We start from the raw sequence: 24,346 nt of genomic DNA, 5'->3' as shown, positions 1-24,346 counted from the left end.
TCACCACAAACTCATAATGCCCATATCGCGTCCTAAACGCTGTCTTCTGGACATCCCCCTCCCGTACTCTCACCTGATGGTACCCTGACCTCAGATCGATCTTGGAAAACCAAGACGCTCCCTGCAACTGATCGAATAAATCATCGATCCTCGGTAACGGGTAACGGTTCTTGACCGTCAACTTGTTCAACTCCCGGTAATCAATACACATCTGGTGTGAACCATCCTTCTTCTTGACGAACAGAATAGGTGCTCCCCACGGCGAGCTGCTCGGCCGAATGAATCCCTTCCCCAGCAACTCCTGGAGCTGCGAGGACAACTCTTGCATCTCTGGAGGTGCAAGACGATAAGGCACCTTAGCAATAGGCGCGGCCCCCGGAACCAGATCGATACCAAACTCTACTTGCCTCACAGGAGGTACTCCCGGCAGCTCCTCGGGGAAAACATCTGGAAACTCACGCACCACAGGGACCTCCTCAACTGATTTCGGTCTCTCGGAAACCTCCCGCGTATCCATCACATACGCCACAAAACCCTTACAGCCCTGCTGTAGACACTGCCTCGCCCTAGCGGCCGAACAAAAAGCTGATCCTGAACGGGTACCCTCGCCGTACACCGAAAGAACTCCCCCACTATGGTCTTGTATAGTCACCAACTGACGTTCACAGTCGATGACAACGCCGAATCGGCTCAACCAGTCCATGCCCACGATGACACAGACATCACCCATCGCAATAGGAATCAGGTCAATCGGGAATTCAACCCCAAAAATCTCTAGTACACATCCCCGAAGAACTTCCGTGGCACAAATCACTTTCTCGTCAGCTATAGAAACTCTCAAAGGTCGACTCAACGACTCACGACTAACGCTGATATGCTGACTAAAGGCTAAGGACACAAAGGACCTACTCGCACCCGAGTCAAATAACACTAAGGCAGGCACAGAGTTCACAAGGAAAGTACCTACGCATATAATAACATAAGCACAACATCTCGACATTTAAAATGAATACATGAATTACAACATACCTGCCACGACATCGGGCGCAGCGCGAACCTCTTCCGCAGTCAGCTAAAAGGCTCTTCCCCGAGCCCTCGGGGCCTCGGCCTTCACCGGTCGAGTCGCAGTAGCTCCGGCAGCAGGTGCAGATCCCTGAAGAAGCTGAGGGCACTCGGCCTTCCTATGGCCTGTCTGGTTGCAATGAAAGCAAACCGTAAATCCCTTGGGACACTCCCTAGCAATGTGCCCCTCCTTGCCACACTTGTAGCAAGCACCAGATCGACACGCCCCCTCATGACCCTTGCCGCACTTTCCGCAAGTGCAGCCCTTCGAACCTCCTTTGCTCGCATCGGCGGACTTTACCCGCTTGGCTGCCGGCTGGAACTGAGCCGGTCGCCGGTCCACCCGCTGAGACTCGGCCTCCTCCCTGGCCTGGGTCTCCAACTCGATCTCGCGCTTCCTGGCATTCGCCTGAAGCTCAGCAAAAGTATGGTAAGTGGAGTTTGACACAAACTCCCGGATATCCCTCCTCAACACTCCCAAGTACCGGCTCATCCGAGCCTGATCAGTGGACACCAGCTCGGGGCAGAACATCGCCCTCTCATGAAACTTCCGTGTAATCACCGCGACAGAATCAGTACCCTGCTTGAGGGTTAAGAACTCCTGAACCAATCGTTCCCTCTCCACCGGGGGAACGTACTCATCTCTGAACATGGCAGTAAACCCCTCCCATGTTACTGCTGTAGTCTCTGCCAAAGTGAAGTTCGCCGTCACGAACTTCCACCAGTCCTTCGCTCCCAGACGGAGCTGGTTCAATGCGAACCGTACCCTCAGGTGCTCCGGGCATGAACAAGTGTAGAAGCACCCCTCTATATCCGCGATCCACCTCATCGCAGCAATCAGATCCTACGTCCCATCGAACTCTGGTGGCTTCGTGTTGCTGAACTCTCGGAACAGCAACGAATCACCCCCCTGTGGCCTAGCAGCGGCCACAACTGCGGTAGCTGCAGCGGTTGCAGCCTCAGTCAATGCGGCGTACCGCTCATCGAACGTCTCCATCAGTGTGGTCTTAATAGACCCAAACATCTCCGGGATCTCAGCCCGTATCGCCGCCGCTACCTCCTCGTGAATCATCTGACGAATCTCCTCGTCACTCACACCGCTCGAACTCGCTCCGTGGCGCGGTCTAACCATGATGTCTCTGAAATACAACATAAAACTATCAGAGACTCCACCGAGTATAATCGTACTCGATACGCAACCCTACTCAGTCCCCGATATCCAGGGATTCGTACTTGGGTCTCCCACTGACCCGGTGTCCTTGGTAGTACGGGCCCAATACTACCGACCACACCGCATCAGCGTTCATCCCAAGTCCTCCTCCCCAAACTCCGGATAGTGAGTACTCTACTTCTGATATGCACTATCTACCTGCATACTAGCAACGCATCTCATATAGGCAAATTTCCCTAGACTAAGGCATCACAAATCAAGCCACTCTAGTCCTATCATGAATACCTAGTCTTCTAGCATGCATAACAATTCATATCATATAATATTGTAAGGTATTTTGGGGATCTTTACCGTTCGGGCGCTGACTGATCGTACACACCGCTTCTTTCTTGCTTACCACGAAACCATTTACAAAAGTTTATGCCTTTATTTAAAAAGTTTTCCTCAAATCCTCGGTTTGAGTTCAGCTACTCCCGAAGGTGCACCCGAATCCCTCAAACCAAGGCTCTGATACCAATTGTAACAAAGCAAATTTTCAAACAAATTTTTCATTTTAAAAATATATTTATTTCCATTCATAACAAGGCATAAATAGTTTAAGTATTCTCTCAAATACAAATAATCAAAATCCCAAGATCATAAAAGCATTATTCAGTGTGTATCGATCACGCCGGCGCCTTCCCACGGTCCTCGCTAGTACCTGAAATACATGCACAACAACTGTAAGCATAAATGCTTAGTGAGTTCCCCAATATACAACTTACGCACATACGCCTTTCCAGGCCCCGACCTTCCGGTCCATGTGTCTCAGGGGACTTCCGTCCCTGCTGGGTAAACCTTCCGGTCCAACCCACGCCGACCTTCCGGTCCATCACACAACATATCGCCTTCCGGCCCATAACATATTGCCTTCCGGCCCATAATATAATCGCCTTCCGGCCCATAACATACATAGCACATATAACAAATAACTTACCACATATAGCATACATATCACATATCATATCCGACCTTCCGGTCACACAGTCAAACCCTTCCGGGTATAGTATAGTGAGAAGACTCACCTCGTAAAAGCTGAAAGCTAGCAAATCCCGAAATGACTCGTGCACAATCCGACGAGCTACAACCTCCCTATAACATCACATATCTCATTAACACTTATATCTTCTAAGTGTGACTATCCCTAAGAAGTCAGACTTAGGTCAACTCTGGTCAACGGTCAACTCGACCGGACTCGGCGAGTGCCATGGCGACTCGGCGAGTCTAGACGTCCTCCAACTCTCTGAGATTCCCTATCTACTCGTCGAGTATCCTCCTCGACCCGACGAGTTACTCCTGGAAGAATCACGGGGCCACCCCGACTCCACTCGCCGAGTCTGAAGAACAACTCGGCGAGTCCCAGTAAATCTTCAAGCTACTCGCCGAGTCTGAAAAACAACTCGGCGAGTCCATGCCATGCAGGCGAGCAACTGCTTCCTAAATTACGTATGGTCCTGAGATATATAATCATGGGACTTTCTGGACTTCTAAACATCTTATTACTGGGGTATAAACGTCTGGGTAATAACATAATAACCCATCTAATCACTAAGTGGGTTTCATAAACCCTAGATTCGTATACACATCAAAATAACAGAAATGGTCCGAGTATTACCTGAAAACGCACTCTCTGTGTCCCCCAAACCTCAGGACTCGATCCTCTTTGATATTCCTTTGGCCAAATTCTTCTTCTTCTTGCCTAACAAGTTCCTCCAAGTTCCAATAGCTTTCTCTCCTGCTCTAGACGTCCACAACGATTAGGGTTCTTCTCAATCGACCAAAAGACGGACAATGACGGCCTAAGAGGTGTTATATACGATCGAAAACCGAACGATTAGGGTTTCTGCTGAACAGCGTCGACTCGCCGAGTTCATATCTGGACTCGTCGAGTCCAGTCGCGAACCCGCGACCAAGTCTGCGATCCTACTCGGCGAGTCTAGGCTCCAACTCGCCGAGTCCCCTCTTAAATCACCCCCAAAAACATAATTTAATAATACCTGAGATTCCGGGCTGTTACAAGTTCATACTTCATTAAAGCGGAGATTCTACGGAAGTTTTGAGTTGTATCAGTTAAAGTTCAACAGATGCATCAACCTATCATCAGGTTCAGCTCGAGTTTGGAAGATGTCCTTGGTTATTGGGAGTCTAGAATTTGGGATAGTGTTGCTTAGTTTTCCAGATAGCACATTAGATCTGCATGTAATCTAATTTTCGGCATGTCGTGCTGGTAGGGTTGGTATTTGGATGGATCCGACTAAAGTTTTAGCAACATTTGTGGATAAATTAAAGGTTTGTCGAGATAGTTATGTATTGATGGTTTTGTTTAGTTTCAATCAAGGTATGGGATCTTGTTTCAATTGTTCATGAGGATGTCTTCTATTAATGATTGAGGTTCATCATTTCGTTAGAACTCGGGTACTTCGACCCTTTTGGGTAAGGTTATGGGTTCCCTAAGGGTGTGTAGTGTAGTAAGTTCATTAGATATTGTCGTGAGGCGTGTATGTGGGATTGACAAGATACCAATGGAGCACTTTATGTGAATTATATGCATGGTTCTTATTTGGGTTATATCCTTTGAATTAGAACAAGAGTACGACCGTTTATCCCATTCTCGGGTTGTTTGTGACCATGTTTTCTTCAGATTTTGTGTTGGTAGTAGCTTGTACCGTGAAAGGAATTGTACGTGGCAAAGGAGTATGTCATTGTTGCGCTCGGTTAACTTCAAGAGGGATGTTGATTGGATTCCTGCAAGGCGGTGGAAGGATGAAGAGTATCTTTAGGACCCCGTGGTGCTGAGCGTGAGTTTCCAGGCGAATGATGGAATGTCGACAGGATTGGCGTAATACCGGGAGCATTCCAGACTTAGCATGTGGGTCCAGTGATCATGATTGTTTATTTCTTCTACTTGTGGTACTTCAGTGTTGGTGCATTGTTGGAAGTCGTACGACTCACAAACTAGCTAATTTGGATAAAATAAGCAGTTAAGGGTTGTTGGGAGTATCAGCCGTGCATCCGAAAATCTTTTGCGGAGTGTTGCATTATAAATCCTGTTTTTTCATAAGTCGTTATTAGGGGTTTGGTTACCAAGGTTGGATATCGAGTATGGAGTCTCGAGTCATGACGTTCATTGTGAATGCCTCGAGTGATTTGTTAGGTGGGGGTACACCTGAGCTGATAAGGGTTGGATGCAATGTGAAAATTCTTGGATTGATCATCTTTGCTCATAGGAACAGTGGTTGATAATGGTGTGTCATGGATTCAAGGGTTTATTTAAGGTTTTTGGTACATCTTATGAATTTGTAATTGGTTGAAATTCATGATCAATGTGTCTTGAGTACTTCATTCCACGTGTTTGGTGGTGTTGTTAGTCAAAGACAAGGTGTGGGTTCATCGAATGGATGAGTATCAGTCCTGAAATATGGGTTCTGAAGTCTAGATCTGATGGGTTCCCGATCTCGGGAAGCATATTGATAGAGTTGATTCGGTGAATGTAGCTTTGAGAGTCCCCGACATTGTGGTTCTCACTAGAAGTTGTCCTATAGCTAGGAAGTTATGGAATATGTTGGTGTTGTATGTATTTGTCTACAGTGGTTATTTAGTTGAGGCTTGTGTTGGGAGTCGCCTTGCTTTTCGGATAAGGGTTCAACAACAGTGAATGGTCAGGAGTCCTGATTCCTAGTTGTATCGGGAAGGTAAGTCACGGTCGGAAGGGTTTCATATGGCTTGGATTGTAAAGAGAAGTCATATTAACTACGTTCCAAGATAGCTTTTCCTGCTTAAGAGTCGGTCGAGGTATTGGATTTCTGAATTTTGGGATAATTATGATGGTTTTCTTCAGTGCTAATGTAACGACCATAAAATTCGAGCCAGATTAAAACATTTTAATTCATTCAAAACCATAAAGTTCACACATTTGTTTTCAAAATAGTTCAAACATTAGAGCATTTCCCAGAACCATATCACATAAATCATAAAACATGAGGAGCGGTATGATCACGCCTTCGCCTTGCCACGGTCTCCTGAAGTACCTGAAACAATACACTGAAACTGTAAGCCCGAAAGCTTAGTGAGTGACCCCCCAAAATACCAACCTCAATACCATACACATAACATAACATATCATATCATGAACAGAACAGCCATGCATATCGAGTCTACAGTGTGACTGGTCCACCTGCACCAGGCCTTCAGTCCACCCGGTCCACCCTCTCTCCGAGTCTACAGTATGACTGGTCCGCCCACACCGGGCCTTCAGTTTTTCTGGTCCACTCTCCGAGCCTCGGCACGTCTGGTCCACCCTCTTGGGGCCTTCAGCCTATCCAGACCGCTCGCCAGGCCTTCGGTCTAACCGGTCCGCCCTGGGTACGTTAGCCTACAACACAAAGCAGGACCCGCCTCAACCCAACCCTAGTCTAACAACCATGTGCACATAAACATACAATCATATAGCAATTCACAACTAATCAACCAATCTAGCAGATCACATAACATAGCAACATCCTAACCAGGATACCGACCTAACCGGTCACTAACATAGTATCATCCTATATACCAGGATACCGACCTTAACCAGGTCTCTAACATAGCATCATCCTATATACCAGGATACCGACCTTAACCAGGTCTCTAACATAGCTTCTTCCTATATACCAGGATACCGACCTCAACCATGTCTCCAACGTAGCATCATCCTATATACCAGGATACCGACCTTAACCAGGTCTCTAACATAGCATCATCCTATATACCAGGATATCGACCTTAACCAGGTCTCTAACATAGCATCATCCTATATACCAGGATACCGACCTTAACCATGTCTCTAACATAGCATTATCCTATATACCAGGATACCAACCTTAACCATGTCTCTAACATAGCATCATCCTATATACCAGGATACCGAACTTAACTAGGTCTCTAACATAGCATCATCCTATATACCAGGATACCGACCTTAACCAGGTCTCTAACATAGCATCATCCTATATACTAGGATACAGACATAGCAAAGCAATAACATAACAAACAACTACCCAGATTCCCATCCGATAAAGGGCCGACCTTGGTGCCTTAGACCCTGTCGATATAGTGAGGATAACTCACCTGCAACTGCCGAATGAAAAGATAAGATCACACTGCTCCAATCTCTGACACGAACTCCACCACTGATCAATACTAAAAGACTGAACACAATAAATACCAATAATTACCAAAATACCCCTGGAAGTTAAACTGGTCAACCCTTGGTCAAAGTCAAAGTCCTCAGTCAAAGACAAACTTCCTGACTGACTCTACTTGCTGAGTCAACACGCTGACTCGTCGAGTCCCCATGCTCTGAAAACTCCCATACCGCGACTCAACAACTCACCGAGTCATCCCTCAACTTGCCAATTCATCGTTCAACTCGGAAGGTTAGGACTCCTCGACTAGACTCGTCGAGTCCAAGAACAGACTCGCTGATTCCAAGACAACATTCAACAGACTCGACGAGTTGTTCTTCCAACTCGTCGAGTTCCTGCGTATCTTCATCCAACTCGCCGAGTCTACCCATGCGACTCGCCGAGTATCTCCAGCTCTTAACCCATGTAGTGGCTTTTCAAGCCATGCTGGGGCTCAAATCCATAAATCTATCCTTCTACAAGCTATCCCTCACGTAAAGTTGCAAACTTTACGTGATATCAAGGAGATATAAACTCAAAACACACTAAGGCTTGGGTTTTAGACAAAAGGGGCTTCATCAATCATCCAAGGACTGAAACTTTATGAACTTAGGACTCAAAAGAGGTTCAGATCTGAAGTTTCCGCTTCAGATCTAGCTTCTATAACAATCCCCCCAACCAAGGAAAACCCTAGCTTCCACATATTAATGATTCTAGAAGAAAAGGTCAAGGTAACAGCTTAATACCTCACAAATGTGTCCCAAACTGGAGTGGATTCTGGAACCACATGAAATCCTTGATGGTTGCCTCTTGCTCTTTAAGTCTCCTCCACCAAATTCACTTCTCAAAGCTCCAAACACTCTCCAAGCTCTCACTCACGGCTATTAGGGTATCTGGGACTCAAAGGGAATGTAAGGAGGCTGAGGAGAGGGTATTATGTTCTTTATATATGGCACAAACTCCGGATTAAGGTTTTTTTTCTCATTCCAGCACCAACTCGCCGAGTCCAGCCTCTGACTCGCCGAGTTGGTCACTTAACGCGTGACCAAGGTCGCGACTCGACTCGCCGAGTCTATCCATCGACTCGCCGAGTCGGCCTCCCTTATTTACACTAAGAACCCTGAACTTGCACTTCTGAACTCGGGGTGTTACAATTCTCCCCCACTTAAATTAGGCTTCATCCTCAAAGCCTGCTGCAGCACACAATTCCCGATAATACTCCCACAATGCACCTCCCGGTATCGACCGACCCAGGTTCCTCCGAACACTGCCATCAAACCCCTTTAAAGTCCAACTCATTCTCACAGAGTCACGACAACTGCTTCAAGCCGACCACCGGCTGCTTTCTCTGATAACAACACTTATCAACCAATGATCACCCGATGATACTTCCATCATTCTAAATCACATAATCACTTGTCTCTCACAAACTAGATATCCCCTGAACCACCAGGTCCTGACCCGGTATCAAGCTACTACCCCTTTCCTCGACTGGCATATCCTTTATCGCATTCACTCCCGGGACTTATCCCGCTTTACTTTCCAAATCCAACTCATTTCTTTTCGTGCTGACAGGATGACACATCCTGCAGCTCTAGAGCAACTCCCATGAGCTCTCCTCTGCAATCACATATAATGTTGAACCTGCTCTAACATTTTCGGGCTAGAAAAACCCGACATACTTACGATACCTCCAGACATCCCCAGGATGAATTACCGCTACATACATAACCTCCTGATCACATCCATACTGGAAATCCAAGGCTCCATCCTTTCATCCCTTTCGAACTCCTCTGGTTCTAGACCACCGGAATTTCTTCCGTGACCTCAACCGACACCCAACTCGGATGTGCTTCCATACCACTGGCACAATCAAAGTACTTACTACCAATAGCTGAAGTACTGCCAATAATCCACTTACTCCAGTTCCTCCTCTTTTGGAGTACCCACGCTCCTTCCGGAGCTACATGCCTTTCCTTTCCAGGAAATCCACTCAACAACCCTTACCGCACCTGCACGTGCCACTGAGCTAAACTTCACTCTACATTATCCATGTAGAGCAACTGTTATTCTCAAACTTCCATGAACTCTGAATCTGCTTGCAAGGACTCTCGGGTCCATGCACCGCCTTCCACTAACATGATCAATACTTGGGGCCAGACCGTATTAATTATCATCCTATGGTGACGCCTTTTCTCACTCTCCTTGAACCGATCCACTAACACATACAGAGTCTTCAGCATGGCTGGACCACCTTACCAGGCCTTCAGCCTATCTGGACCACTCTCGGAACCTTCAGCATGTCTAGACCGCCCTCCTGGGCCTTCAGCCTGTCTGGACCGTTCCCCGAGCCTTCGGCCTGACTGGTACGCCCACATGCCTTCAGTCTGTTCGGACCGCTCAAAACTGTCTTACGTCACCCTGAACCATTCCTTCCGGAAATCTCTCCCGTACATACTGTTCTAGCCCACTTGGGGTTCCGAACTCTAACTCCATTCCTTATACTCGAATCTCGGCCTATCCCTAGGCCCAACCTTGGTCTGTATCCCGCCCCACTCGTCTGCCACTTATTTATACCAGCCCACACTCTTGGCTGACTGAAACACTGTTGAATCCCAAACAGCTAATCAACCTCAAATACTTGTCGATCCTCCGGAGAATTTTCCAATTCTCCCCACTTAGAGCACTGACCACCAACCACCGGTGACCCAACCGGCATCACTTAAATATTCTTACTCAACAAATTCTCTTATACTTGAGCTGATTCTAAACGAGAAACCTCCACAAAACCACGTTCCGGCATCGCGCATCTCGAACTCTAAGGGAGTTCGACTCCCCGCTGCACTTCTCAAAACATAATTGCTATACCCCACAACAAGACCGTATAACCAAATTCTGACCATCAATTCCTTGGATGCTAACCATTATAACTCCTTACTAGTATCACTTTCAACCAAACCATGAGACACGCAGAACGGCAAATAAAATACAACACCACAAAATAACAAGATAACCAGACAACAACAAAATGACAACATACCCGCAACCGCATCCGGCTCTGCTCTGACCTCCTCTGTTGTGAGCTAAAAAGCACACCCCTAAGCCCTCGGAGGCTCCGCTCCACCCTGGCCCCCGCTAGTAGTCCTCAAAGTGGCCGGTGCTGGAAACTACACTAGCCTGGAAACAAACTGTGGACAGTTGGCCCTCCAGTGACCAACCTGATGGCACTAATAACAAATCCTCATATCCTGAAATGGGGCTGACTGACGGCAATCCCTCGCATAGTGCCCCTCTCTTCCGCACTTGCGGCACGCACCACCGGACCTACAAACTTCAGTATGACCCTTCCCGCACTTCTCACAAGTACGGCCGCTATGACTGCCCAACCTGGAATCAACGGTCTTGGACCGTCTCGGCACCTGCGACTGCACCAGGGCCTGACTCTACTCTCTCAACTGCAACTCAATCTCCAACTCATGCCGCCGAGCGGCCTCCTGCAAATCCAGTAAGGTCTCGCACCTCTGCGTGGACACAAACTTCCTAATATCCCTCTCGAGCATACTCAGATATCGGGACATCTGAGCCTGCTCTGAAGCAAATTCAGGGAAAAACATCACCCTCTCGGTGAACATCCTGGTGATCTCCTTCACCGACTCTGAATCCTATTTCAGTTCCAAAAACTCCCGAGCCAACCCGTGGAACATAACGATTACTGAACATCTCCCGGAATAAGATCCCGTGATCAACCTCCACCAATCCTTCGCCTCGAGCCTCAAAAGGTTTAGAGCACACCTCACCCTCTGATCCGCAGGGCATGAACACCTGAAGAAACAACCCTCCACGTCTGACAACCACCTCATAGCAACGATCGGATCCTGAACTCCATCGAAAGTAGGGTGCTTCGTATTATCGAATCCCCGATACTGAAAACCTCGACCGGTTCCTCCCCCTGTCACTGATACACCCATTGTAGCTTCCGCGGCAGCCGCCTCTGTGAGAGTTGCATAACGCTCATCAAAGTACTCAACCATGGCGGTCTTGATCGACCCAACCATCTCCGGCAACTCAGCTCGAAGCATAGAAACAACCTCATCATGCAGGATCTCACGAATCCTGACATCCAACTCATCCTTACTTATCTGACCAATGACCTCGGGTGGCACTGACCCACCCTGACCGCCCTCTCCGGATCCCGATCCTGACCCGGATTCACCCCCGGCATGCCTCGTAACCACCATACTGAAAATACGCCGCAAGAAAATCAGATGCTTCCCCAATAACCCAGGAACCAACTCCTAACCCGAACCTAGGGGTTGTGACTTCCTTGCCACGCGTATAGGTCCTGTGCTTTCAGTAGTACGAGCCCATACTACCTTCCACACCTACCCATATTTGTCTCAAGTATCATCATAACACCCTAACAATATACAGAAATGCAGCGAGCGATTAAATCCTCGCTCCTAGAGGAATGCTAAATATTCATATCTGGCCTCCTAGCCTCTCACTACCCACCCAATCCATGAAACTTCCACCGACCCTGCAGCATTAGTGTATACTAGCCACACATAACGCTGGACCTGATAGACTTTCGAATATCCAATTCTACCCTAAGGTCGAATCAAACATTCTCAGGCTATAAGATCTTGATTATGCATAGTCGTGATGCATACACTAAACAACTACAGTAAGGATGTCAATTTCATATAAGGAAAACCCTAGGCTAATAGGCATCATATAATCAGGCAATTCTATCATGCAAATTCCTGAAGATTCCTAGCCTAGTACTAGCATGCTGTTCTAACATATCACATAATCAAATAACTTGCATGGTATTTTGGGGTCTACTTACTGGCTCTGGCTGATTGTACCTCCGCATCCTCCTCTACTTATTTTTGAAAACCATTTCAATTTCACTTTAAAAACTCTCCTTGATTTGAGACTGGATTCACACGAATGTTCCTCCAATTCACTCAAACCAAGGCTCTGATACTAACTTGTAACGACCATAAAATTCGAGCCAAATTAAAACATTTTAATTCATTCAAAACCATTAAGTTCATACATTTGTTTTCAAAATAGTTTAAACATCAGAGCATTTCCCAGAACCATATCACATAAATCATAAAACATGAGGAGCGCTACGATCACGCCTTCGCCTTGCCACGGTCTCCTGAAGTACCTAAAACAATACACTGAAACTGTAACCCCGAAAGCTTAGTGATTTACCCCCCAAAATACCAACCACAATACCATACACATAACATATCATATCATGAACAGAACAGCCATGCATATCGAGTCTACAGTGTGACTGGTCCACCTCCACCAGGCCTTCAGTCCACTCGGTCCACCCTCTCTCCGAGTCTATAGTATGACTGGTCCGCCCGCACCGGGCCTTCAGTCTGTCTGGTCCACTCTTTGAGCCTCGACACGTCTGGTTCGCCCTCTTGGGGACTTCAGCCTATCCGGACCGCTCACTGGGCCTTCGGTCTAACCGGTCCGCCTTGGGTATGTTGGCCTACAGCACAAAGCAGGACCCGCCTCAACCCAACCCCAGTCTAAAAACCATGTGCACATAAACATACAATCATATAGCAATTCACAACTAATCAACTGATCTAGCAGATCACATAACATAGCAACATCCTAACCAGGATACCGACCTAACCGGTCACTAACATAGCATCATCCTATATACCAGGATACCAACCTTAACCAGGTCTCTAACATAGCATCATCCTATATACCAGGATACCGACCTTAACCAGGTCTCTAACATAGCATCATCCTATATACCAGGATACCGACCTTAACCATGTCTCTAACATAGCATCATCCTATATACCAGGCTACCGATACTGACCTTAACTAGGTCTCTAATATAACATCATCCTATATACCAAGATACCGACCTTAACCAGGTCTCTAACATAGCATCATCCTATATACCAGGATACCGACCTTAACCCAAGTCTCTAACATAGCATCATCCTATATACCAGGATACCGACCTTAACCAGGTCTCTAACATAGCATCATCCTATATACCAGGATACCGACCTTAACCATGTCTCTAACATAGCATCATCGTATATACCAGGATACAAACATAGCAAAGAAATAACATAACAAACAACTACCCAGATTCCCATCCGATAAAGGGCCGGCCTTGGTGCCTTAGACCCTATCGATATAGTGAGGATAACTCACCTGTAACTGCCAACTGAAAAGATAAGATCACACTGCTCCAATATCCGACATGAACTCCACCACTAATCAATACTAAAAGACTGAACTCAATAAATACCAATAATTACAAAAATACCCCTGGAAGTTAAATTGGTCAACCCTTGGTCAAAGTCAAAGTCCTCAGTCAAAGACAAACTTCCTAACTGACTCTACTCGTTGAGTCAACACGCTGACTCGTCGAGTCCCCATGCTCTGAAAACTCCCATGTCACGACTCAACTCGCCGAGTTGCCCCAAGACTCGCCGAGTCCAACTACTCTGAATCCCTTCACGCTCAACTCACCGAGTCATCCCTCAACTCGCCGATTCACCGTTCAACCCGGAAGGTTAGGACTCCTCGACCAGACTCATTGAGTCCAAGAACAGACTCGCCGATTCCAAGACAACATTCAACAGACTCGACAAGTTGTTCTTCCAACTCGTCAAGTTCCTGCCTATCTTCATCCAACTCGCCGAGTCTACCCATGCGACTCGCCGAGTATCTCCAGCTCTTAACCCATGCAGTGGCTTTTCAAGCCATGCTGGGGCTCAAATCCATAGATCTATCCTTCTACAAGCTATCCCTCACGTAAAGTTGCAAACTTTACATGATATCAAGGAGATATAAACTCAAAACACACTAAGGCTTGGGTTTTAGACAAAAGGGGCTTCATCAATCATCCAAGGACTGGAACTTTATGAACTTAGGACTCAAAAGAGGTTCAAATCTGAAGTTTCAGCTTCAGATCTAGCTTCTATAACAATTCCCCCAACCAAGGAAAACCCTAGCCTCCACATATGAATGATTCTAGAAGAAAGGTCAAGGTAATAGCTTAATACCTCACAAATGTGTCCCAAACTGGAGTGGATTCTAGATCCACACGAAATCCTTGATGGTTGCCTCCTTCTCTTCAAGTCTCCTCCACCAAATTCACTTCTCAAAGCTCCAAACACTCTCCAAGCTCTCACTCACGGCTATTAGGGTTTCTGGGACTCAAAAGGAATGTAAGGAGGCTAAAGAGAGGGTATTATGTTCTTTATATATGGCACAAACTCCGGATTAGGGTTTTTTTTCTCATTCCAGCACCAACTCGCCGAGTCCAGCCTCCGACTCATCGAGTTCGTCACTTAATGCGTGACCAAGGTCGTGACTCGACTCACCGAGTCGGCCTCCCTTATTTACACTAAGAACCCTAAACTTGCACTTCTGAACTCGGGGTGTTACAGCTAAAGGTTAGCGGATCAAGGATTCATTATTGGTCGGGGTGCATGAATTTCATTAGTATTAGATTAAGGATAGTATGGGAAGGCAGTCGCCTGAATGAACCGACTTTTAGTTTAAATCGGGTTCTAGGGAGGACTGTCTGAGTGGCCCATAGTGGAGATGTGGGAACACTACCCTAGGTTAGTTGTAACAGCGGACTTCGAGGACGAAGTTTGATTTAAGTGGGGGAGAATTGTAACATCCCGATGTTGATGTATTTTCAATTTTAAACATATGTATGAAAGAATATTGCATTTTAGCCCTTGGGTTTGAAAGGATTGCAATTTGGTCCATAGTGGCAATATGGTAATTCCGTCTAGAAGTAGTACGCTAGGCGTACTAGGGCATACCCTAGTACGTTGGGTGTATACCTCGTACCCAGGGCGTACGTAAAGAAAGTGCAAACCCTATTTTTTTGGGTTTTGTCCATATATAAACCCCATTATAGCCTCATGTTTCATTTCTTCATCAGCCTCCCTCTGTGAAAAATGAACCCAAGAAAACCCTAAGTGAGAAGAGTGCATTTTGAGCCCATTGGAGTGTTTTGGATGAGTTCTTGAAGAAGAAGAAGGTGATGAGAAGAGCTTGGAGATGGGAAACATCTTGGATATGAGATTTCCCTCTTGTTAGCAACCTCCGGGAGGTATAAAGTTCACAACTTGATCACTCCATCTTGTAGATCTAGACATTTCTTCCTTTAAAACACTTTTTGTCCCAAATATGGTGATTCTTAAGCATGACATGTTCTTACCCAATAATTCGCCCTTTCAGACCTTATGAGGTGTCTTAAGTCATAAAAATGTGATATTGGGGGTTAGTTTCACTCCATGCATGCTATAGAAGGTCTTAATGCATTAAGATGTTGTGATTTTGTATTTTAAGCACTTAATGGACATGCAAAGTCATAAATTTGGAAACTTTATGACTCTTGAGGGTATTTTGGCTTTGGATTTGACTTTGGACGTGAAGATTTGGAGTATTAAGTTCTTAATGGGGAAAAGGCTGAACTGGCGTGTACGCTGGGGGTACCAAGTGGTACACAGTGCGTACGCGGTCAACGCCCCGTAAGCTGGTCAACCACTGAGCATGCCTCGCGTACAAAAGAGTATGCCCAACGTACTCGGCTGAGTCGACTCGGTCGGGTTGGCTCGGCTAGGTGTTGACTTTGACTTTGACCAAGTTGGACTTAAGGGTATTTTGGATTGTGCTTGAGAATTGGTCATTTGGATGGATAGGTGACGGTTAGAGATGAGATTCGGAGTCGGGACCTCATCAACTGATGTTCATATTAAGAGTTGAGTCTTACTCACTGTACTTATGGGTCGAAGGCACCAAGGCCGACCCATTGGATTGGATATCTTGTTATATGATAGTATGTTATTATGCTATAGAGACCTATTAGATCGGTATCCTGGTATATAAGATATTAGCATGCGGTAGTAATCTGTAGATCTGTCTGTTTGCTTGTTGACTGGTTATATGATTATATGTTATGTATATGTCGACATGTTATGTTTGATTGGGTTGAGGCGGTCCTGCTTTGTGCTGAAGGCCAAGATACCCAGGGCGGTCCAGATAGACTATAGGCCCTACGAGGCAGTCTAGTCAGGCCGAAGGCCCGGAGAGCGGTTCAGATAGGCTGTAGGCCCTACGTGGCGGTCTAGTCATGTTGAAGGCTCGGAGAGTGGTCCAGATAGGTTGTAGGGCCTGCGAGGCGGTCTAGTTAGGCTGAAGGCTCATTTATGCATGTTGTTGTTTGTTATGTTTATGTGGTGGTACTCTGGGGGAACTGACTAAGCTTTGGTTTATAGTTTAGTTTATTGTTTCAAGTACTTCTGATGATCACGGAAAGGCGAAGGCATGAACGTACACATCCTCCTGTTTTATGGCCTTATGATTTTGGGATACTCTGATATTGATAAACACATTGGAAACAATGATTTTGTAGATATTTTATGATTATGAGTTGTTTTGAAAAGTTTAAAATTGTTGTATTTTTGAGTTGTTACAATGCCATACCGTGGTTCCTAGCTGAAGACAACTTAATTTATTAAGCTCTAAATCTGTTAAGTCCTTTTCCCAAACATTCCAGAAGGCTTCTTAGGACCCTTAAGGTTCATAAAATCCAAACTTTATGGGTATGCATGCACATTCATGTCCTTCACTCAAACTAGGTAAAAAGGTAAGAAAATGACATAAATCTCATGCATGGCTTTCAAAACACCGTTAACTTCTAGATCCAGAAGATAAAATGCTTTAAGGGCCTTGGTGAGTGATAAAGTTGCTAACTTTATCACTCCCAATTATTCAAACTTCCAAAATAGACCTTAATATTATAACTTTCCAAGATCTATTAGAAATAAACCATAAAGATTAAGTCTTGAAGACTTACAATGGTCCAAAAGATGATTACAAAGGTGGAGATGAGTTGTTTGATGGATCATTGCACTAGAAATCTTCTTCTTCTTCGTTCAAAGGTCACAACATCACCAAAATGAGCTCAAAAGCTTGAAAGGTGGCTAGAGTTTGATCTTATGTACATAGAGGAGTGATGAAGACCGATGGTGGACAAAACCTAGCCATCACATCCTTTAAATAGGGCTCAAGGCTTGAAATCTAGAGTTTTGAACCTTGTTGTCACCTTGTCGTGGCTAATACATGACCACGTCATGGTGGCTTAATGAAATCCGCAATTCATGCTACTTTGCCACGTCGTGGATTCGTTATCACCACATCGTGGCTACCAAAAAATTCACCATATTAAAACATGAAATTCATACCTAAAACCGAGTGTTATAGTTGAGAGAGAGAGAGAGAGAAAGAGAGAGAGAGAGAGAGAGAGAGAGAGAGAGAGAGAGACGTTCTTAATGATGAGGGGGGGGGGGAGGCGTATGGTTGGGGACTACTTTATTTAATATTAATTAACACAAAAGATAAAACAAAAAGGAATATCTTTTGAAATAAGGGTAAAAATGTAATTTTATATGAGAGTTTAACAACAAATTTTAACGAAGTTAGTCGATAGTTAGTTATAAAGGTCATTTATATGCGGAATTTTCATCAAAAAGGACCAGCTATTTGCTAAGTTTTGTCAAAAAGACCATTAATGCAAAAAAAAAAAAAAAAAAAAAGTTTTATAAAGTCCGTTTTAAAAACAATTTTAAAACTATAAGGATCATTTGTGAAAATTTATAAAAAAAAGGTAAGCATTGTAAACGAGGGATGTGAAGGATGAAGTGTGCACCAATAACAATAAATGTGTAACGATATTTTTCTGATTGCCCAAAGAAACATCTCACCAGTCACCTCTATATTGAATAGACGACCGACCTCTGCTCTGAGAGTAAGATTGAGTGAATCAACGGGGTTATCGATCTGCCGCGAACAATTTTCTTGAAGATCTACAATTACAAACAACAACAACACTATAGCAAAATCATCCCTTTCCAAGGTAAACCCTAGATCTCTACTTGATCAATAAATGGTGGTAAACTTTCTTTCCCTTATTTTCTAAATGGGGAAACCATTGTTCTACGAGATCCTTGAAAAACCCGCCACTAGTTGTATTATAGGATTATGCACTTTAATTTGGTTCTACATACACAAGAAGAACATCGGGTATTCTCATGTGGGTTTGAGTTATGAAACGGCTGTCGAAGGTCACCATTGGAGGATCATAACCTCTGCATTTTCGCATATAAGTGTTCTTCATCTTGTTTTCAATATGAGTGCACTTTGGAGCCTTGGAGTTGTTGAGCAATTAGGGCATATGGGTTTAGGAGTGGGTTATTATCTTCATTACTCGATTGTTTTGGTAGTGTTATCTGGTTTGCTAGTTTTGGGAAGCTACCATGTTCTTATCAATCGATTCAAATTTGAGTATTTCAGAAGAGTTACTGCTGTTGGGTATTCTTGTGTTGTTTTTGGATGGATGACGATTCTTTCAGTGAGGCAACCTTCATCAAAATTGAATCTTTTTGGGTTTCTTTCACTTCCCATTAGTTTTGCCCCTTTTGAATCGCTTATATTTACTTCAATCATTGTTCCACAAGCAAGTTTTCTAGGGCATTTATCTGGGATTATTATCGGGTATTCGATTGCTTGGGGTTTGATCCATGGAATGAATAATTATTGGGCTGTTTCTATGGTGGGATGGATTTTGATTGTTTTTGGTATCAGTTTGAAGCAATCGGGTGCTTATGATTTTCAGTTTCTTGAAATTGAATCTGTTACAGATCCTTGTTTACCTGGTAATGGCAGGATGTTGCAAATGAGCTCTCTTTTGGATGCTCGTGATGAACTTGTATAGTGATTGTGAAAGAGGCATGTAATGATTTCTTGACAAATTTCTGATTTTATTATAATCTTTTATGTTAGTTTCGTATATGTGGTTAAAGATGTAGTCTTTGTTGGCTTTTGATATTGTGGAACTTTGGTTAATGACAAGTTTTAGGTGAAAATGTTTGGTTTAAATTGTGTTGTTGTAACTATATGCATGCATTAGTTTCTTTGTTGTGGGGACTTTATGATTTATTATCCTTTTCTGTTATCAGAATTGCTTGTTGATTGTGATACCCGATGAAATTTTGTGTTTGTTTCTCTTCAATATATGTTTAGTTCATGTGTGTTGACCTCATGTTCATTAAGGCACCTTTTTTTTTTTTTTCTTCTTCCTTTTCTTTTTCTTATTAAATAGCTTATTTTGATTTAGTAATGCTAATAAGCACTTTTGAGTGTGTGGATGGAATAAAATGAAAAATGTTAATTACACATGGAAAACAATTTACCTTTTTATAACCTTAAACCTCGTGTGGAACTTAGCCTTGTTTTTCGTATATACTCATAATTTGTGAAACATGAAAAACCAACTTATAAGATTATTATGTTTTGGTACTACATAGGTTAAATCCCAATATTTTTTTCTTTCTAAACTCTTTTTTGGTACTCTATAAGTTAATAAACATTTTGAGAAAAAACATGTTTAATTTTGTAATAAATAAGCAATCACAAACACTCCATCTAAGTGTTGTTTAGAGAATATTGTCTGGATAAATGATGTTTGAAGAGTATTTAAGGAAATAATGGGGAATCCAAGGAAATGAAAGGTTAAAATAAACTGGGACAACCTTGTAAACAGTTCCGACTTAAAGTGGAAAACCTCATTTTCCATGTCTTGCTCTATTAAGTCGGTCTTTACGTATTAAGTCAAAAAGAACATGCAGATTGCCAAATTAAGATTTGGCTCCATTAAGTCCATTCGTTTAAAAAAAAAGCATCTTAGTTTATTACCTTATCCAATTCCATAATGTCAGGGATAATTATTGTTCATTTAGGTCAGTTTGTGACAAATGATGACTATTTTCATATATGAAAAATAGACATCCATTTCATGAATTCCAATTCCTAATATAGCTTATTAGGTTCTAAACTTTTAACATTCATTACACAACAAAAAGCATATTCTAAATAAATTCTTGTTTTAGAAAAATATATTCTTTTATTAACAAAGCAATATACTTACATTTTCAGTTTTTGGACCAAATCTTTTTCATCATTTACACAATAATGGTGTTTTAAATGATCACGCATAATGTAATTGGGAATTTGGTACCTCATTATGTGATGTTAGTTGAATACTTATTCAATAATAATTCATTTTTAATCAATTTTAGAATATTTTATATTTTAGCAATTTATATAATTCTCTGTATTATAACATGTTCTTGGTAGGTAGTTACAGAAATATTGTACATGAAAAACACCAAAACCACAATCAAGTTCTTTGTCTAACCCTCCTCCCATTTGCATCACCGCCATCAGAAAGTTGACCACAAACACTCCGTGACTTTGCCCCACCACCACCACCACCACCAATGCTACACTCGTCTTCACACCCCGCCACCATTTTCAAAATCTCAGACTGCAACTTTGGACACTCTTCTTTCAAATACTCAAATCCATCTGATCGCATCACAGCTGCATTTCAAACATAAAAAATAAGAGTCCTCAACTGACAGTTGACAGTTGACAATTGATAGAATACCTGCAAGGTTTTGAGAAGCAAATCTCATGGTCAAGGTCAAGGTCAAGGTCAACTCCCTCTGGTCCAAAGAATTGAGAGTGAAAAACAGGGGATCGAGCAGCCAATACCAATTTATGAGCATGAAACTTTTCTCCAGCAACATTAAAGACAACATCTGCAGCTTCTGTGTTATCCAGTAGCATACCAAAATGTGATCCAATGTCAGATTCTGGGACCTGAATTGTATGCAACCTAGAACAATCGACAGCAGAAACAACCACTCCTACAGTACAATTGATTTTCAAGCAGTCGTCTTTCAGATAATCTGAAGTTTCTAGCATTTGTCGCCTGTAAAAACGCTTGTATCCCCTTTCATCCAAAATGATAAAATGTGGATTTTAGTTAAAAGTTAAAACAAATAGTAAGCTTGATGTTAAAACCTACCACTCTGTATTTCAATGTATATGGACCACTCTCGAGAGACCGATCAAAATGGCTATGAACTTTGTGCTTCCCTTTCCCACTCTGATCTACCAGAGTCAACTCAAACAACGCCCTTACATCGGTGCCCTCACTCGCAAGAGCAATGAAAACCGAAACATAAGTCGAATTGTCTTCCTGGTTCTTCCCATCAGGGTAGAAGTATATAGACCACTGGAACCCTCCCACCGTGAAATCATCACTGGCGATGTACTTACCGATTCCTATGCCCTTAGATAACGAATAACCTTGGATTACGAACCGGTGAGAGCCGTTAACCGTCTCCGTCACCGACCGGGAGCTAGTTGGTGAGTTAACCATGGTGTTTTTCTCATCGTCTGACATTATTATTGCATAGGGTTAAGGGAAATCGAAAGTCATGGAAGATTAGGTAAACTGGAGACCTTGCAAGAAATTCAATTGAACTCCAACTCAATTTATTGCAAGTTCTCTAAGGATGATTTTGGAATTACGATGATCGAGAATTTGTGTGATTTTCTTGGAGATCTCTTTCGCCGGCAACCGTTGTTATATTGCCGCAATGTCACCCTGGCTATAAATTGGCTTACCGAGAGAGCCGTGTATGAAACCGTTAACTTGGCTTAAGGAGGGAGCCAAGTATGAAACTACGTCGTTCTGTTAGGTTAATTTTAACTTATATTTAGGAAGTTTTTCCGGTTGATCTTAAAAAAAAAGTTAGTAACAATTTTGGCCATAATTAACAAGGTGACCTTTCCAATTAAGACCAATCACCCGGTTTTAATCAAATATCCCATAATTAGGATTGATTTGGTTTTGTTTGTTAACCAACTATTTGTAGAATAGTATATTAAAGAAATTAAGTCATCAACCTCTCATATAAACAAAGAAATTGAATCAATTTATAGCTAAACAATAAATGGACAACATGTTTCCTAGCAATTCATGTTACATTGTTGGTACAATTCCAATGTTCATGCTACATAATGGCATAACATTCATTTTAAGCTAGACAAGGACCAAACACGCAATTAAAACAAAGAATAAAGACATTCCGAGTTAAACAAATAAGTTAGGAACCAAACATATAAATTACCTCAAACCATAGGGACCATTCATGTAATTTACTCATCTATAAATATGTTTTGTATATGAATACCAAAAAAAACATAAGTTGTTTCATCAAATATAAAACAAAGAAATTCCATTGTGTAAGATAAACCGATTCTATGCTATACATCATACATATCCTAGATTCTACTAGGAATTCCCAACCCTTACCACTCGCAATATCAAGAACCTCAATCAACACCGCTAGTTGCCTTATGCATGCAAGTTGTATACAAAATAGGATTACATAGGCTGTCAAATGATGATTCTACCCTAAGTTCACAACCAAACAAGGAACATGGAATGAGGCCAAATTGATCATTCTAGGGCTATATAATTCTAATCGTATACAACTTTAAAAACATACACTTAGCAAATAACTGAGCCGATATCAATTCCAAGTAATACATAACATCAAGTTCTGCTAGGCTATAAGGCATCACACAAATTAGACAATTTTATCATATGATTCCTGAAGGTATCCTTAGCCTTAATCTAGCATGCAATTCTCATATCAAGCATACTACTCATAATACATAGGTATGGATAATTTGGGGAACCACTTACTTGAGCTCGGCTGATTGCACGCATCGTGCCCCCTCTTCTTAATAATAATCTGTTTAAAAGTTTAACTCCACTTTATTAAGAAACTATCATTTCCTTAGTTTGATTTCAGAAACACCCGAAAAGTATGTCCAAATCCCTCAAACCAGGACTCTGATACCAACTTGTAACGTCCCAAAAATTAGCAGTAAAAAATTTCTTTTAAAAGCTTATCAAATCATCCAATAAGTAATTCATTAAGTCATAATATCCAAAACATCATAGTACAAATATATCAAATGTGGAAATCGTGAGGGGAGGGTGTTGTTCATCACGTCGGGCCCTTTCCTTTGGAACTGAATGTACCTGAAACCATAAACATAAACTGTAAGCATAAAGCTTAGTGAGTTCCCCCGAGTATCACATACCACACATGAAAGAAGTTAATACTATGGGCCAAATCATAGTCATATAATCATTTCCTTCCATCGGATAAACCATGGTCTTTCTGTTCAGTGCCGAGGGCCAAATCTCGGTCTTGCATACAAATGCCAGGGGCCAGATCCTAGTCTTCCATATAATTATCACAAAGCATCCAACATTCTACACAACAAATAATGGGCTGACATTGGTGCCTTCAACCCATGGATCTAGTGAGGAAACTCACCCAAACTGCTGAAAAAACTAGATAAACGCTCGACCTGCTGGACTGGAGAAATCCTCGTGCTAACTAAACAAACAGAGCCCCAATTAATAATTGGGACATAATCTAAAAAAACTACATTACTTGTCTAATGTTCAAGGTAAAAAGGGCCAAGTTATCATTTTCCTTTAAGCCCAATAAAATCCTAGGCCCAACCTCGAAAATCATCCAAAGTCCAATATGGGTCTAGAATCAGAAGTGATCCATTACCATGAGAATTTACGATCCAGCCCAACAAGCAATTGCAAAAGATTAAAGGCCCAAAAATCACCCAAGTTGGACTGGGCCGTACACCCAGCGTACCAACTGGTACGCGCAGTGTACTCGGCCGAAGCGGGAAATGGTTGCGATTGAGGTGCAGTACGCATGGCGTACTGGGAGTTACGCCCAACATACGCACCCCTAAGGCAACACTCAATAAAAGGTCTTAATACCTTAAGACCTTACGACCAAAATTAGATATGAGGTTAATAAGACCCCTAAGGCCATAAAGTTGCAAACTTTATCCCATTGCATGGCTATAAGAAGCCCAACACTAACAACCTAGCTTACTCAAACCTTCTTCTTTACGATAACTTTTGCAT

The 24,346-nt window shown here is 43.0% G+C and overlaps 2 protein-coding genes across 2 annotated transcripts; one reads left to right on the top strand and one right to left on the bottom strand.

Moving 5' to 3' along the window:
- Positions 1-18,184: 18,184 nt before the first annotated feature.
- LOC111897229 (RHOMBOID-like protein 13) lies at positions 18,185-19,398 on the top strand. Its single transcript, XM_023893188.2, has one exon. It carries the CDS (start codon positions 18,440-18,442, stop codon positions 19,232-19,234), a length of 795 nt encoding a protein of 264 aa, XP_023748956.1. The 5' UTR covers positions 18,185-18,439; the 3' UTR covers positions 19,235-19,398.
- Positions 19,399-20,617: 1,219 nt separating this feature from the next.
- On the bottom strand, positions 20,618-22,023 carry LOC111897232 (BTB/POZ and MATH domain-containing protein 4). Its single transcript, XM_023893191.3, has 3 exons — positions 21,385-22,023; positions 20,955-21,317; positions 20,618-20,901 (listed from the first exon to the last, which is right to left on the bottom strand). Exons 1-3 carry the CDS (start codon positions 21,770-21,772, stop codon positions 20,699-20,701), a joined length of 954 nt encoding a protein of 317 aa, XP_023748959.1. The 5' UTR covers positions 21,773-22,023; the 3' UTR covers positions 20,618-20,698.
- Between the last annotated feature and the right edge of the window lie 2,323 nt (positions 22,024-24,346).

The sequence above is a fragment of the Lactuca sativa genome, chromosome 5 (assembly GCF_002870075.4).
Source record: "Lactuca sativa cultivar Salinas chromosome 5, Lsat_Salinas_v11, whole genome shotgun sequence".
Taxonomy (NCBI): Eukaryota; Viridiplantae; Streptophyta; class Magnoliopsida; order Asterales; family Asteraceae; genus Lactuca; species Lactuca sativa.
Note: the sequence above shows the minus strand (reverse complement) of the source record. Positions and strands in the feature narration are given on the sequence as shown.